Source organism: Cervus canadensis, chromosome 12 (genome assembly GCF_019320065.1).
Source record: "Cervus canadensis isolate Bull #8, Minnesota chromosome 12, ASM1932006v1, whole genome shotgun sequence".
NCBI lineage: Eukaryota > Metazoa > Chordata > Mammalia > Artiodactyla > Cervidae > Cervus > Cervus canadensis.
The window spans coordinates 57,359,642-57,372,476 of record NC_057397.1 but is presented as its reverse complement, the minus strand read 5'-3'; the positions used below and the strand labels follow the sequence as shown (position 1 = coordinate 57,372,476).

Here is a 12,835-nt window from a genome sequence, read left to right as displayed (position 1 = left end):
GTCTTACAGATTCCATGAAATAAAGTAACTCTTTTCTCTCCCTTCACTAAAAATAGTGCTTCTCCCTCTCATAAATGGTCTTTACTTCCTTTTATTTATTAATGTCAGAAACCTTAGAGTTATCCTTGATGCTTGTCTTGCTTACCGTTCTCATTTATACCCCTAACACATCTCTCAGTTTCCTCTTTCCTTACCATGTCTGATACCATCACCTACGTTCAAGTCATAATCACCTGTTGTGAGTTATTACAGCTGTCTTTTAACTCGTGATATCTTCCAACCCAATCTCTCTTTAGTACTTAGATTCATCTTTTTAAAATGTAAATCAGATCCTGTCACCATCTTGCTTAAAATCCTTCAGTGAATGAAATTCATAATCTTTAACATGGTGTGAAAGGCCTCTCTAGGCGGACGGGTGCTGCCTCTCCAGTCTCAGGTGGTACCACATTCTCCCTCGTTCTCTTTGGCTCAGGCACGCTGGTGTCCATCAGGGTTTTGTGCAGAACCATTTTGTTCTTCCTGGAATGCTTTCCTCCTTTCCATCTGCCTGTATCTTTATCTGTCCTTTATAGGTCACATATTTCAGTTCTCAAACATCATTTCTTTAGAGGTTTTTGCTGACCCCAAAATCTAAATTAAATGCTATTATACTCTTTCAGTGTTTTGCACATTCTATATGACACTGATGATTTATTTATGTTTATCTCCTTTCTGCTGAATGTCTCATTGTTTTACCCCTTAGCTTGAGGTTTAGCACAATGCACAGCAATATTGAAGGTGCTTAGTAAATATTTTTAAATAAATGAAAATATGAATAGAGCTTAACAAGATGTGCACATGTAGATGAAAAACTTCTTTTCCAAAGGTAAGACAAATAAGGGGCACATAAGTTTGAGAAATGGATATTTATTGTCAGTTGCCAATTACATAAATCATCTGAAAAATTATTTGAGTAGAAAATTTATTTTTAGGAGAATGAAATTTCTGAAAAAAACTTGAAAAATTGCTTCAAAATAATGTCAAGTACTTCATGATATTTAAGGGAACTTTATATTTACTAACAGAAGTTGAGTGAACCTGTTTTGTCATTTTCATATAGGTTTAATCTTTTGTGTAACCAATTCTTTTTTTAATCACTCAAAAATTTTAGGAGGTTTCAGCATTAAGGAGTATCATACTATATTCCAGAAACATTTAATTACTTCATTTTTCATTATAGTGGTTATTAGCAATCCACTGTTTAATATTTTAAATGCTTCTTAATCTTTGGAGAACAAACTTATGTCTGTAGGCCAGCATCAAAAAAATAGGATGAGTAACAGACATCGCTGAAAGTCTTTTTCTTTTTTTCAAAATATATAATTTTTTTCCTTTATATTCCTGTTTATTAGTAGCTATCTCTTTTCTTGCAGCAGTTTTGTTCTGTAGAGTTTGTCTAGAGTACTTAAGTATTCTGCATTCTATAAATTTACTCGAAATCTTAGCTTTCTCTTGGTATACATAGTGAGTGCTTACATAAAGTACTTAAAGCTAGAGGGGATCACACAGTTTAAAATGTTGAGTATGTCTTTGTCTGCCCTTTCTTTCGCCGTCTCCTTTACTTCCCTCTTTTGTCTGTCTGACTCTCACAGGAGATGTGGATCACAACTGGTTGGACCATACGTCTTGGCATAGCAGTGAGGCATCCCCAATGTCTTTGGTGAGACATGTGGGGCCTTGCTATCTAATTTCTGTTATCATTTCACTTTTCCTTTTGGATTTACACCTTTGCATGTTTTCTTTTTGTATCTTTTTCTTTTTTTTTTTATCCCACACCTATAGGGGACAGTCAAAAGGGAAAAAGAAAAACTAGTGAGCAGGCACTTTTGTCGGACTCTAACACCAGGTCTGAGAGACAAAAGGAAATGATGTACTTTGGTGGCCACTCTTTGGAAGAGGATTTCGAATGGTCTGAGCCTCAGATTAAGGACTCTGGGGTAGACACGTGTAGTAGCACAACCCTTAATGAGGAGCATAGCCATAGTGATGAGGTACTGAGACTGTGGAGCCTGCCTTCTAACCCGCTCATTTGGTCTTCGTTTGCTCTGTCACTCATTCAAATGAAACATAATAAAAGGACAGGGCATTTCAGGGGTTGATATAGCATTTCTTAAGGTGCAGAAAAGAAAAACAAAACCAAAACAAACCAATCAACCAAAATACTTCTTGCTTGCTTTGCTGTTTTTGCTTTTTGATGGCATACGAAAAAATAAGTAAATGAAAATAAAAATTAGGAACAATGGAATATTTTGTTTATGGTCGCATGAAAGAACTTGGTAATGTTATTATAAATCACAAATATAAAGAATTTTTTTTTTGGATTGGCTTATTTGACTGCTTGCATATATTTTCCTTGGGATGAAAATTAAATTATTGACAGTTTGAATCCCAGGTAAAAGGGAGATAATTGGGTCTGTTTGCACAGAAAAAGTTGTTTTTCTTTTTTCCCTTTCACTGTCATTTTGCTCTTTTGTTTTATTGTCATAGCATTTTAATGTAGTATCAATTAGTATTAGAGCCATTGCCATCTGCTTTGGTATTTATTGTTTGCTTTTAGTATAGTGGGACTTTTGAAATCTTTTTATCATATAGATGTGATTTACTGGAACTTGTCTTTTGCCTGCTAAATTTTGCATGAAGATGTGCATGTTAACTTTTAGATAACTGTGGAACTGTGATTACACAAATCGTTTACTTTGTTATTTGACATATAATACATGATGGAATTGTGTCATGATTTAGAAAAGGCTTGAGAAAAACTAATATTTTCAAGGTTGTTTAACAGTGTTTAACAATACCCTTGAATTATCAAATAAATAGATCAGAAACTTGAAAGAGTCAAGAAACCTCCAAAAAATGAGCAGTGTAATCTATCCTCATGTTTGAATTGGACCTGTTTCTCCCATGCACATTCATTTGGAAAGTTACCTAGCCTTGGTATTTTTAATAATTTTTATCTAGAAACCTATTTCAAGAAAACCCTCTTCAGTTTTCATATTTTAATTTAGCTTGACCTTTTAACTTTTACTGTAATAAAGTCTTTCAAAGTCTTCCAGAAGAGTTTGAAGATGAAGTTCTCATTTTTAAATGAATTCAATTGCATAGAATTAGAGTCTCTTTTCTGCCTATCATTTTTTAATCTTCAGTATGTAGATAATTAGAATCTGCATATATTTTTAAGATTTATCAGTTTTTGTAGAACTATATAACTTCAGTATTGTGTCAGAGCATGTTAGAATTTGAGGTAACTGGTTTTTTGAACAAACGTGAGATATTAAAATAAGATTATAAGCATAATCTTATCATCTTATTAAATTTTTGACCAATGTTTTGACTGAAAGCTGGTTTGTGTAATCATAACACTTTGGAAATTGCAAGTTTAGAGAGATTGTACAATAAAGGGTCATTTATCATAAAAGAACATTAATTTTTGTGTTTATTGATGCACTATGTCAGCACCCTGTGACGTGGCAGCCATCTAAAGATGGAGATCGTTTAATTGGTCGCATTTTATTAAATAAGCGTTTAAAAGATGGAAGTGTACCTCGAGATTCAGGAGCGATGCTTGGCTTGAAGGTATGTGATGAAATATGTGAGATGCTCTATACTCCTTTATAGATTTATCAGAAAAGCAAAAGATATAATAACTCTATACCAATTTAGTGTTTTTTTTTTCCATTTTCAAGAATTCCTAAATATTTGCACTCATTTTTCAAAACCTTTTCATTTCCAAGTATTATTTAAGAAGTTGCCATTATTTTACAGTAATACATATTTATTTAATTTTGGAAAATAGAACTTGAGTTATATATTTGAATTCTAAATACAGTGCTTAAGCTTATTTTACCTATAGTTGTCCTTCAGGTCTATGTATGTGTTTCTATTCTATTAAAATGATAGCTTTGTTCAATTATTAAATGTGCAAAAATGGGAAATATAACATATGTATTACATAGGAACATAATCTGTATTAGCGTAGCAAAATATGTATGTGTTTGTACGTGTGTGTGTGTGTGTGAGAGAGAGAGAAAGAGAATAGTGTTTGAAGTCTAAAAACTCAGAAATACTTACGTTAGGAGATTTAATGTAAATACTGATTCATATTTTACTGTAAAATATCAGACAGTTGTTTAAGTACACCAAAGAAGGTTCTGTTTATTTTTTGTGTACCTGTAAGGTGAATTAAAAACTGAAATGCAAAGAGAGTTTTAGAATTGAGTCATTGCTACAGAAGTAGTTGTATAGAATCCAGGAAGAGAGATTTGAAAATTTTGATTGTAAATAAAGCTGTGCATCATTTATTGGGTGGTTGCCATGTGGCTGGCACTCGTTTGAGCACTTTATCATTTTACTGACTCCCAGATAAGAAATAAGCTTAGCAAGGTATTTTAACTTGCCCATGGTATCAAAGATGGTGATGAAGGTGAGAATTAAATCCAGATCTGCCCAGTGTAGAGTTAGAACTGCAGTATAGTATAGAGGTCGGGATGCCTTGGCTTGACTTCTATTTATAGCAGTTACTAGCTATATGACATTAGGCAACTAAACTTCTCTTAGCCTCAGACCCTTCATCTGTACAACGGAGACGATAATACTGAGAATTATTATCTAGTAAGATTAAATAAAGCAATATACAAACATTTAGTACTGTGCCTGGCACTCTGAGATTTCAATGATAATAATTATAGTCAGTATAATTATTATTAACATTTATCAAGTCAAGAAAATTTTAATATATTAACACAGGGATTTCAGCCCATATTATCTATACATGTAATTTTCAGAACCAAACATTTGAATAATTAGTTAATATTAATGAACTGCCTCTGAGTGTTATTCACTGCAGTTGGGGAATAAATACATGGAATAAGATAAATCAATAATTTTTAAGTTCTGTATCTTTCAGTCAGTTGAGAGGAGGGGAAAATATCTATTCTAGTCAATGAAATTAGTTATGATTTTTGCATAATTTGCTACAAAGTTGATATATTGATTGATTGGCAGTTCTGAGAATCAAAGCATTAATTTTTAAGAGACTAGTCTTATAGCTACACATATGATTCCACCGCATTAATGCTAACCTTTGTTTTTTTTTCTTTTTCTGAAACATATGTGGTAATAGGAGCAGAAAAATTGGGATGCAGATGGTCCTAAAGTTTACATTAGTTTGGATGAGATTAAGTAAATTTTGTAATTTTCTCAGGAAAAATCCATCATCATCATGCACGTTATTAATGTGCCCCAAAGATTACCAACTAATAAAATTCTTAGACGATATCATAATTATAGTAAAAGTAACAAATTATGTAGTATGATACTTGACATCTATAACTAGAAATTTATAATTAGAAATGTTAATGTAATTATATGTAATTATGTAGTATTGTGTAGTAACATAGTTTTAGAAATGGCAAAAGAAAGAATTCTGTAATAAAGGCAGAAATTATAAATTGTTTCTAAGGTATGCAACATTTTCAACAAATAATTGCTTAAATTGTAAAACATTTGGAGTACGTATACTTTGACATATACCTTGACATATACTCAGTTCCTAATAATAACACTATATTATTAAAAATTATTTTTAACATAATAAATTATAGTTTCAAAACTTGCAAATTATCTAGTTATGTTTTACTTGAATCTTCAACTGTGTTCAATTGAACAAAAATGCCTGTTTTAACATTTTCTTCTTTTAAACAGGTTGTAGGAGGAAAGATGACTGAATCAGGTCGGCTTTGTGCTTTTATAACCAAAGTTAAAAAAGGAAGTTTAGCTGATACTGTAGGACATCTTAGACCAGGTAGGTTTCGATTTTTGATTATTTACACTTAAACTGTTAAACTTAGTAGTTATGAAAAAGTTGTCCTCATTTAGAAGTGACTTCACTGGTAACCAAAATTTCATTTATCTTAAATATTAATTTTTATTCATCAATGGAAAGTTGTAGCTATTAGTTCTTGAGTTACAGTAGATAAAAAGATTTTTATATTTACTGATCTTATTTTTTTGTTGATGGATATTCCTAGTCCGTATCTCAGATTAGCATAATTTGTTTCCCATAAGCCTTATTTCTTTTGAAGAACTTCTAGTATAGTTTAAAAAGCAAATTTCATGGATAAATACGTTTTTCCTGAAATGTGTCACTCCTTATGTCTTTGATAATGGATACTATTGAAGAGATCCTTGAATGCCTTGGAGAGGATTCAGTGAATGATCAATGTTAAACTTTTCGTAAAAAAGATTAGACAAGTGCTCAACTACATATATATTGAGAATCCTAGAATACAGAGTTATACGTTTTTCAAAGAAGCAACTGATCTTGATAGTTTCTAGAATTGCAATTTCTATTAAGAAATCACAGACAAGAGTGCTGTCACCAAGTTGGAGACATAGGTTGTTCCCAACTTGCTTCCCCTTGCAGGAACAACTAATAACTCTTCAAGGACAGGACACTATTGAAAATAATTCTAGATATCACAGAGATGACTTTTACGTAAAATTTTCCTCTGGTCTTTCCTTGTCCTTTTGTGTGAAATTTACTAATCATCCCAGTCATCATATTTTATGCCATTGGAGCTGTTCTCAGTATGTTTCTTCTTCCATAATGGTGCTTGTATTCTACAAAATTGATTGCAGTTTGAGATTGCGTTTGATTCCAGTGCATTTTGTGAAGTTAGATTTTCTTTCTAAGATTATCATTGCTGACACACACCACAGGTGATGAAGTACTAGAATGGAATGGAAGATTATTGCAAGGAGCCACATTTGAAGAAGTATATAACATCATCCTGGAATCCAAACCTGAACCACAGGTGGAGCTTGTTGTTTCAAGGCCTATTGGGTGAGTTGATCTGAATACCTTACACATGAATAAATTTGACTGTGTGTGCATGCTCAGTCATTCAGTTGTGTCTGACCCTAAGAATTGGAGCCCACCAGGTTTCTCTGTCCATGGGATTTTCTAGGCAAGAATACTAGAGTTGTGATTTCCTCCTCCAGGGTATCTTCTCTACCCAAAGATCAAACTCCTATCTCCTGTGCTGGCAGGTGAATTCTTTACTACTGCACCGCTGGGAAGTCATAAAGTTGACTACTATTAAACAACTTGTAATATGCAATTCAATAATATCTGATTGCTTTATAAAACTAAATTTTTTTAGGATAGTGCTTTTTACTCCTTTACTAAGAACACGTTATCAAAAATGACATCTTTTTATCTGATCATGCTAGAATATATAGTTAATTACAAAAGAAGAAAATTTAGGTGTTTAAAATTTTTCTTAGGACTTCCCTGATAGCTCAGTTGGTAAAGAATCCGCCTGCAATGTAGGAGACCCTAGTTCGATTCCTGGGTTGGGAAGATCCCCTGGAGAGCGGATAGGCTACCCTCTCCAGTATTCTTGGGCTTCCCTTGTTGCTCAGCTGGTAAAAAATTCTGCCTGCAATACATGAGACCTGGGTTCAATTCCTTGGTTGGGAAGATCCCAGAGAAGGGAAAGTCTACCCATTCCAGTATTCTAGCCTAGAGAATTCCATGGACTGTATGTTTTTATTTTTTTAATATTTAAGATAATTTTTATTATCTTAAACTCAGTAGATAGCTAAAGGATTAGCAGAAGGGGACTATAGTAACAGTTATTCTCAAAAGAAGTTTCATAATCTGTGGTTCTCTACATTGCACGAGAATCAGCTATATCCTATGAATTTTATCTGTTTTTTCCAAAATGGAGATTTAATATAAAAAAAAGAGACAGGGTAAGGGCACACTGTTTCTAGATGGAGGCAGTCACTTAAGGAAAAATGAACATCTTTAAGTTAACAGATAAAAAGTAAGCAAATATCAATTACTCTTTAACTTTTTAAATTGGCAATAAATATAATCCTTTTTGGTAATTTTTATTAATAATCATTTTTATTATTATTTTAAGTATAATCCTTTTAAATCTAGTGAATAATTATGTTTACTTTTTAATTATGTTGTTAGAATTACTCATGAAATACTGCAGCAGTATTTCCTTTACAGAAGCTTGTATTCTAAGCCAATGTAAAAGAGAAACCTATAACTTAAAAAAGCAATAGAAAAATATATAAACTGACAGTGAATTATTAAATGCATGTCAGGTGTAAAAGTATTCCAGGGTAGAAACTGGATATTTCTCCTTCTTATAGAATACTAATGCCTAGTTTTAAGTCATTTAGGATGAGTTTTTCATGATGAAATTGCTTCATGAAGGAAATTTTCATGAAGGAAATTACTTCAATTGGTAACTTAATTTTCAAAATGTTCCTTTCAAAAGTAATGAATCTATCACATGAAATTATATCTATTTTTTTATTTTGTCTTTTCATAGTTTTGCTATATGGTTAAACTATTACCTTAGGGTATTAATTAAATAAATGTGTTTCTTGGTATTAAGGAATTCTCCAATCACATTTTTGTTTACTATTTAAGTTTTATTGATGCAACTTTTTGAATGAGCTTAGCCATTAATATATATCATCCTTGGCAAATCTCAAACAAAAATGTGCATACTTTAGGTGTAAATGCATTACAGAGTAATTATGTTAAGTCCAATAAAAACATGTTTACTTTTTTCTTAGTAGAATTATTATGTTTAAAAAATTTCAGTCACAACGCAAGTATTTTAATTTTTATTTTGGTGATATTTTATTTGAATTTCAATGCTGCTGATTTGAACAACAGCAGGTACAATGTAAAGAGAAGAGTATAATTACAATATATCTCTAAAACTTACCTTGTTTTGAGTATAGAAATTTTTTGAATGGAAAATTGTATAGTAAAACACATAGGAAATGAATTATATATTTTCATAAATCTGCCCCAAATGCATGTAATTTTTCATTTTTTTAAGTAATAGGAGTCAGCCCCGAGAACTTTGATTAGCAATAAAGTGCTATGACTTTTTCCTCCTTATTTATATAATGCTTCTATCATGCACAGTTTTGTTCATTTTGCATTGTCCTGTTATAATATAGATTAATAATTGTCATAATGGTAGTTCCTACTACTTTTTAAAACAATTTCTTGTTTTGTTTTTCTTTTTCTGTCATTTCAGAGATATACCTAGAATACCTGATAGCACACACACACAACTGGAGTCCAGTAAGTTTCATTTATTTTAGGAGAAAATGTCATTAATAAACTCATTCATCATCTGAGTCAAGTAAATTATTTATTAATATAAAGTAAGAAATATAATAGTACTGTTGTCAAGTATGCAGTTGTATAAAGATGGAAGATTTAGTATTATTTCATGTTATTGTGGAAAAAAGTACAAAAGTCTATATCTTAAGATGATTTTTTTAAACTACACTGTCTTAACTACCATATTTTTTAGATAGCTGTATTAAGGTATATTACTACAAACTGCACATATTTAAAATGCACAGTTAGGTTAAGTTTTTATATACATGTGAATCTGTCATCATATTAAAAAATAATGAACATATCATCACTACTCAAAATTTCACCCTCTCCCCAAATTTCACCTAATTTTAAAATTTACTACTTGGTAACCTAATCCTCAGTAAATGTGGGGAATCCTGAGGACAATCTAGTGAATAATTACATATATATTCTTATCTATATTTTTAGAAAATGGATAATCGTCCTGATTTAACAAAGTAGTAATGGAACAATAGACATTTAAGTTGAAATGACATTAAATATATAAACATTTTAAATTACTTGTGTTTGAGTGCTACTTCAGATATTAAGCAAATATCTTAAGCAAATATAAGTTAAAATTATTACAATTTTATATATTATATAGACATTTAAAAATTATATAGACATTTTAAATTACTTGTGTTTGAGTGCTACTTTCAGATATTAAGCAAACAAATTTTTTCTAATAAATTAAGTTCGTTGACTGATTAATAGGAAGGCATGTTTTGAAGGAAGAGAGGAGGGTCGCAGTTTGAAATACGTTGATCAGGATAGACCACATTGAAACAGAAGAATTGGAGCAAGGTTGGACAGAGTGGCAATCTGAGGAAAAAGCTTTTCAGGTACAGAGGGCAGAGTTTCAATGGTGCTAAGCCAGGGAAACCTAAGATGCATTTAAGAAAAAGCAAAAAGACTGTTGTGGCTGCAAGAGTGAGCAAAGGGAAGAATGGCAGTGGGGAGGACAGGGAGGTAATGGGCAGCCAAACTGCAGAGACTTTACGAGGCATTGTGAAGAATTTGGCTTTTACTCTAAGGGAAATAAGGAGCTACAAAGGATGTTTTTTGGGGGAAACTTATATTTTACAATCTGGGTGCTGTGTTGAAAAAAGACTAAATGAAGTGAAAGCAGAGAGACTAGTGAGAAGGCTATTTCAGTACTTGAGTGGTGAGCCAATGGTAACTTAGACCATGATGGTTGCAGTGAAGGTGGTGAGAAGTGATTGGATTCTCTACACGTGACAATTGACACTATACCATTAAAATAGATGGGGTTTTTTACATTTATAATTACGAGTATAAATTTAAAAAAAAAGAAAAACTTTACCAGAGAGGTCAAATCATTTTGGAATGGCTTAACTCTAAATTTTAAAATTTGATTATATGATATATTTGCTTTAGTACCTTTGGCTGGTTGCTAAATTATTTTATTCAAAATAATATGATCACATAAAATTATAAGTACTAGCATAATGATATCATCATCATCACTCCTATTTTGGATGCCTGGAACTATGCTAGATATTGTTACTATACTAATTTTCACAACAGTCTATGATTGTAGGTAAAATTTTTATTCACTTACATCACCCAGATATTGTATAAGCAGTATGGAATCCTTTATCTTATTGTAGCTATTTGAAAAACCCCTAGGCTACAATTCCAAAATTGTTTCTGTTAGGGCAGGGGTCCTTTCTCAAATAAGATTGAATCCTGTTTGCTTTAGAAGTTGAAGAGTAGCTTTTCTCCAAGGCCTAATTCTTAGCCTCTATTTTTAGTTCCTCAGTAAGTTTTTCTCTTCATATAATTTTAATTTCCACATGACTCCTAAGTTACGTTATCAAAATGATCTATCATTGTCCCTTCAGCCCTGGATATTTAAAGAATATTGAAGAATATGTTCTAAGTGTCTTCCTGTTACTTGAAGCTTAGCTTATTTCTTAATATAAAGGCAGTATTCTTTCCACTTCTAAATGCTATGAAGGTATCACCATTACTTCTGATCCCAAGGCTTACAGTTTTCCCCTTCATTTTACACTGTATTCTCTCTGAAAGTGAATACTATCCACTTAGGACCCCAATTAGGGTGACCCTTTACATTTTAATTTCTAGCACTAATATCTCCTTGACATTTGGTCCCATCTGCATATCTGTTGCCTGCTTTACATTTCCCCTTACATGTCTGCAGTGTCACAGGGTCACTGTGACAGGTCCCAAATTAACTTCTCCAACCATTCCTTTACACACAGAACTTCTCCACGGTTCTGCACTCAGGGAATATCCTCTGTGTCCTGTGCAGAGAACAAGACATAGGGGACCATATCTGGTTACAAGCCTTGAACTCTTAGTGTCCCCCCCTTTTCCTTAATCTTGCATATCTAATTAATTTGAGTCCTAATTTTCTAATTTTGTGATATTGCCTCAATTCTTTCTTTTCAGTCCATTTTCCAGTCATTCCTATTCTTTTTATATTTTATTGAATTCCACTTATTCTTAACTATTTTTCATCTTGCTCAATTCAGACACTTTAAATGAACGGTAAAGACATCTTCCTCAAATGCAGTTTTTATTACCTTACTCATAAAAATTTAGCATGGATATTTTATTAGTGCCAAAATTTGTAGCCCAGAATTCCAGGCATTTAATTCTGTCAGTATCTCATTAGCACCATTTTATTTACTTTGCAATTTGTTCATTCCTCTCCATACAAATAAATTCATACATATAACTTCTGGGTACTGAAGTTCTGCTTTTTCTGCTCTCCTATATCTTTTTTTCATAGCTCCTCACTTTCTTTTTACCCATCTAATTTATTATATCCTTCCAGATATGTTTAAAAACCACTGCTGAAAACTTTTCACAGTTAATATTCTAGTAATTACATTTTTAGCATTACATGTTTAGACCATGTTTGAGTTGCTTTATTGATTTAGGTTTTGGCTTGGGTTTTTCCTTCTTAAGTTTCTATTTTTAAAATTTCCTAGTATATTATTGTAAGGTATGAGTTTAGAACACACAACAGATGAAGTAACTAGGTTCTGATGTCTGTCTCTACTATAATTGGCACAGAAAATGGTTCACCCTTGGTCTTTCAAGAATCCCTAAGCTGCACTTACACTTTTAAAGAAACCCTTTAAGTATATTTAGAACATTGTGGTTAAGAAAAAGGTCTGTATAATGGAATTTTGTAGGTATTAAAAGTAACTTAAGATATATGGTAAAGATGATTAAATACTAATGAAGAATCATTGTTGTTATTCTTTGTGTATAATTGCCATTTCAGGTTCTAGCTCATTCGAATCTCAAAAAATGGATCGTCCTTCTATTTCCGTTACATCTCCCATGAGTCCTGGCATGTTGAGGGATGTTCCACAGTTCTTATCTGGACAACTTTCAGTATGTAATCACTAGATTAATTTCTCTTTTTGGGATATCAAGTAGTATTTTTATTACATGGTGCCATTTTTTTATGAACCAAGTCCTATTTAGAATATAGTTGTGTTTTTCACCATCAACTTTGTCGGTCTTAGTAATTTTAATTAATTTAAATTCTATTATAATTAGCTAACAGAATGCTTTCTTTATTAGAGCTAGATTTTTCTGGAA

General features: G+C 31.9%; 1 protein-coding gene across 33 annotated transcripts in view; it reads left to right on the top strand.

The window, feature by feature from the left end:
* Positions 1–12,835, top strand: part of RIMS2 (regulating synaptic membrane exocytosis 2) — a 586,517-nt gene that overhangs the window by 294,988 nt on the left and 278,694 nt on the right. For all 33 annotated transcript variants that reach the window (XM_043483862.1, XM_043483859.1, XM_043483855.1 and 30 more), the window contains 6 exons: positions 1,632–1,699; positions 3,496–3,615; positions 5,743–5,842; positions 6,760–6,883; positions 9,120–9,166; positions 12,513–12,625. In XM_043483862.1, the coding sequence (XP_043339797.1) occupies positions 1,632–1,699; positions 3,496–3,615; positions 5,743–5,842; positions 6,760–6,883; positions 9,120–9,166; positions 12,513–12,625 (572 nt within the window). The remainder of the gene's footprint in view (positions 1–1,631; positions 1,700–3,495; positions 3,616–5,742; positions 5,843–6,759; positions 6,884–9,119; positions 9,167–12,512; positions 12,626–12,835) is intronic.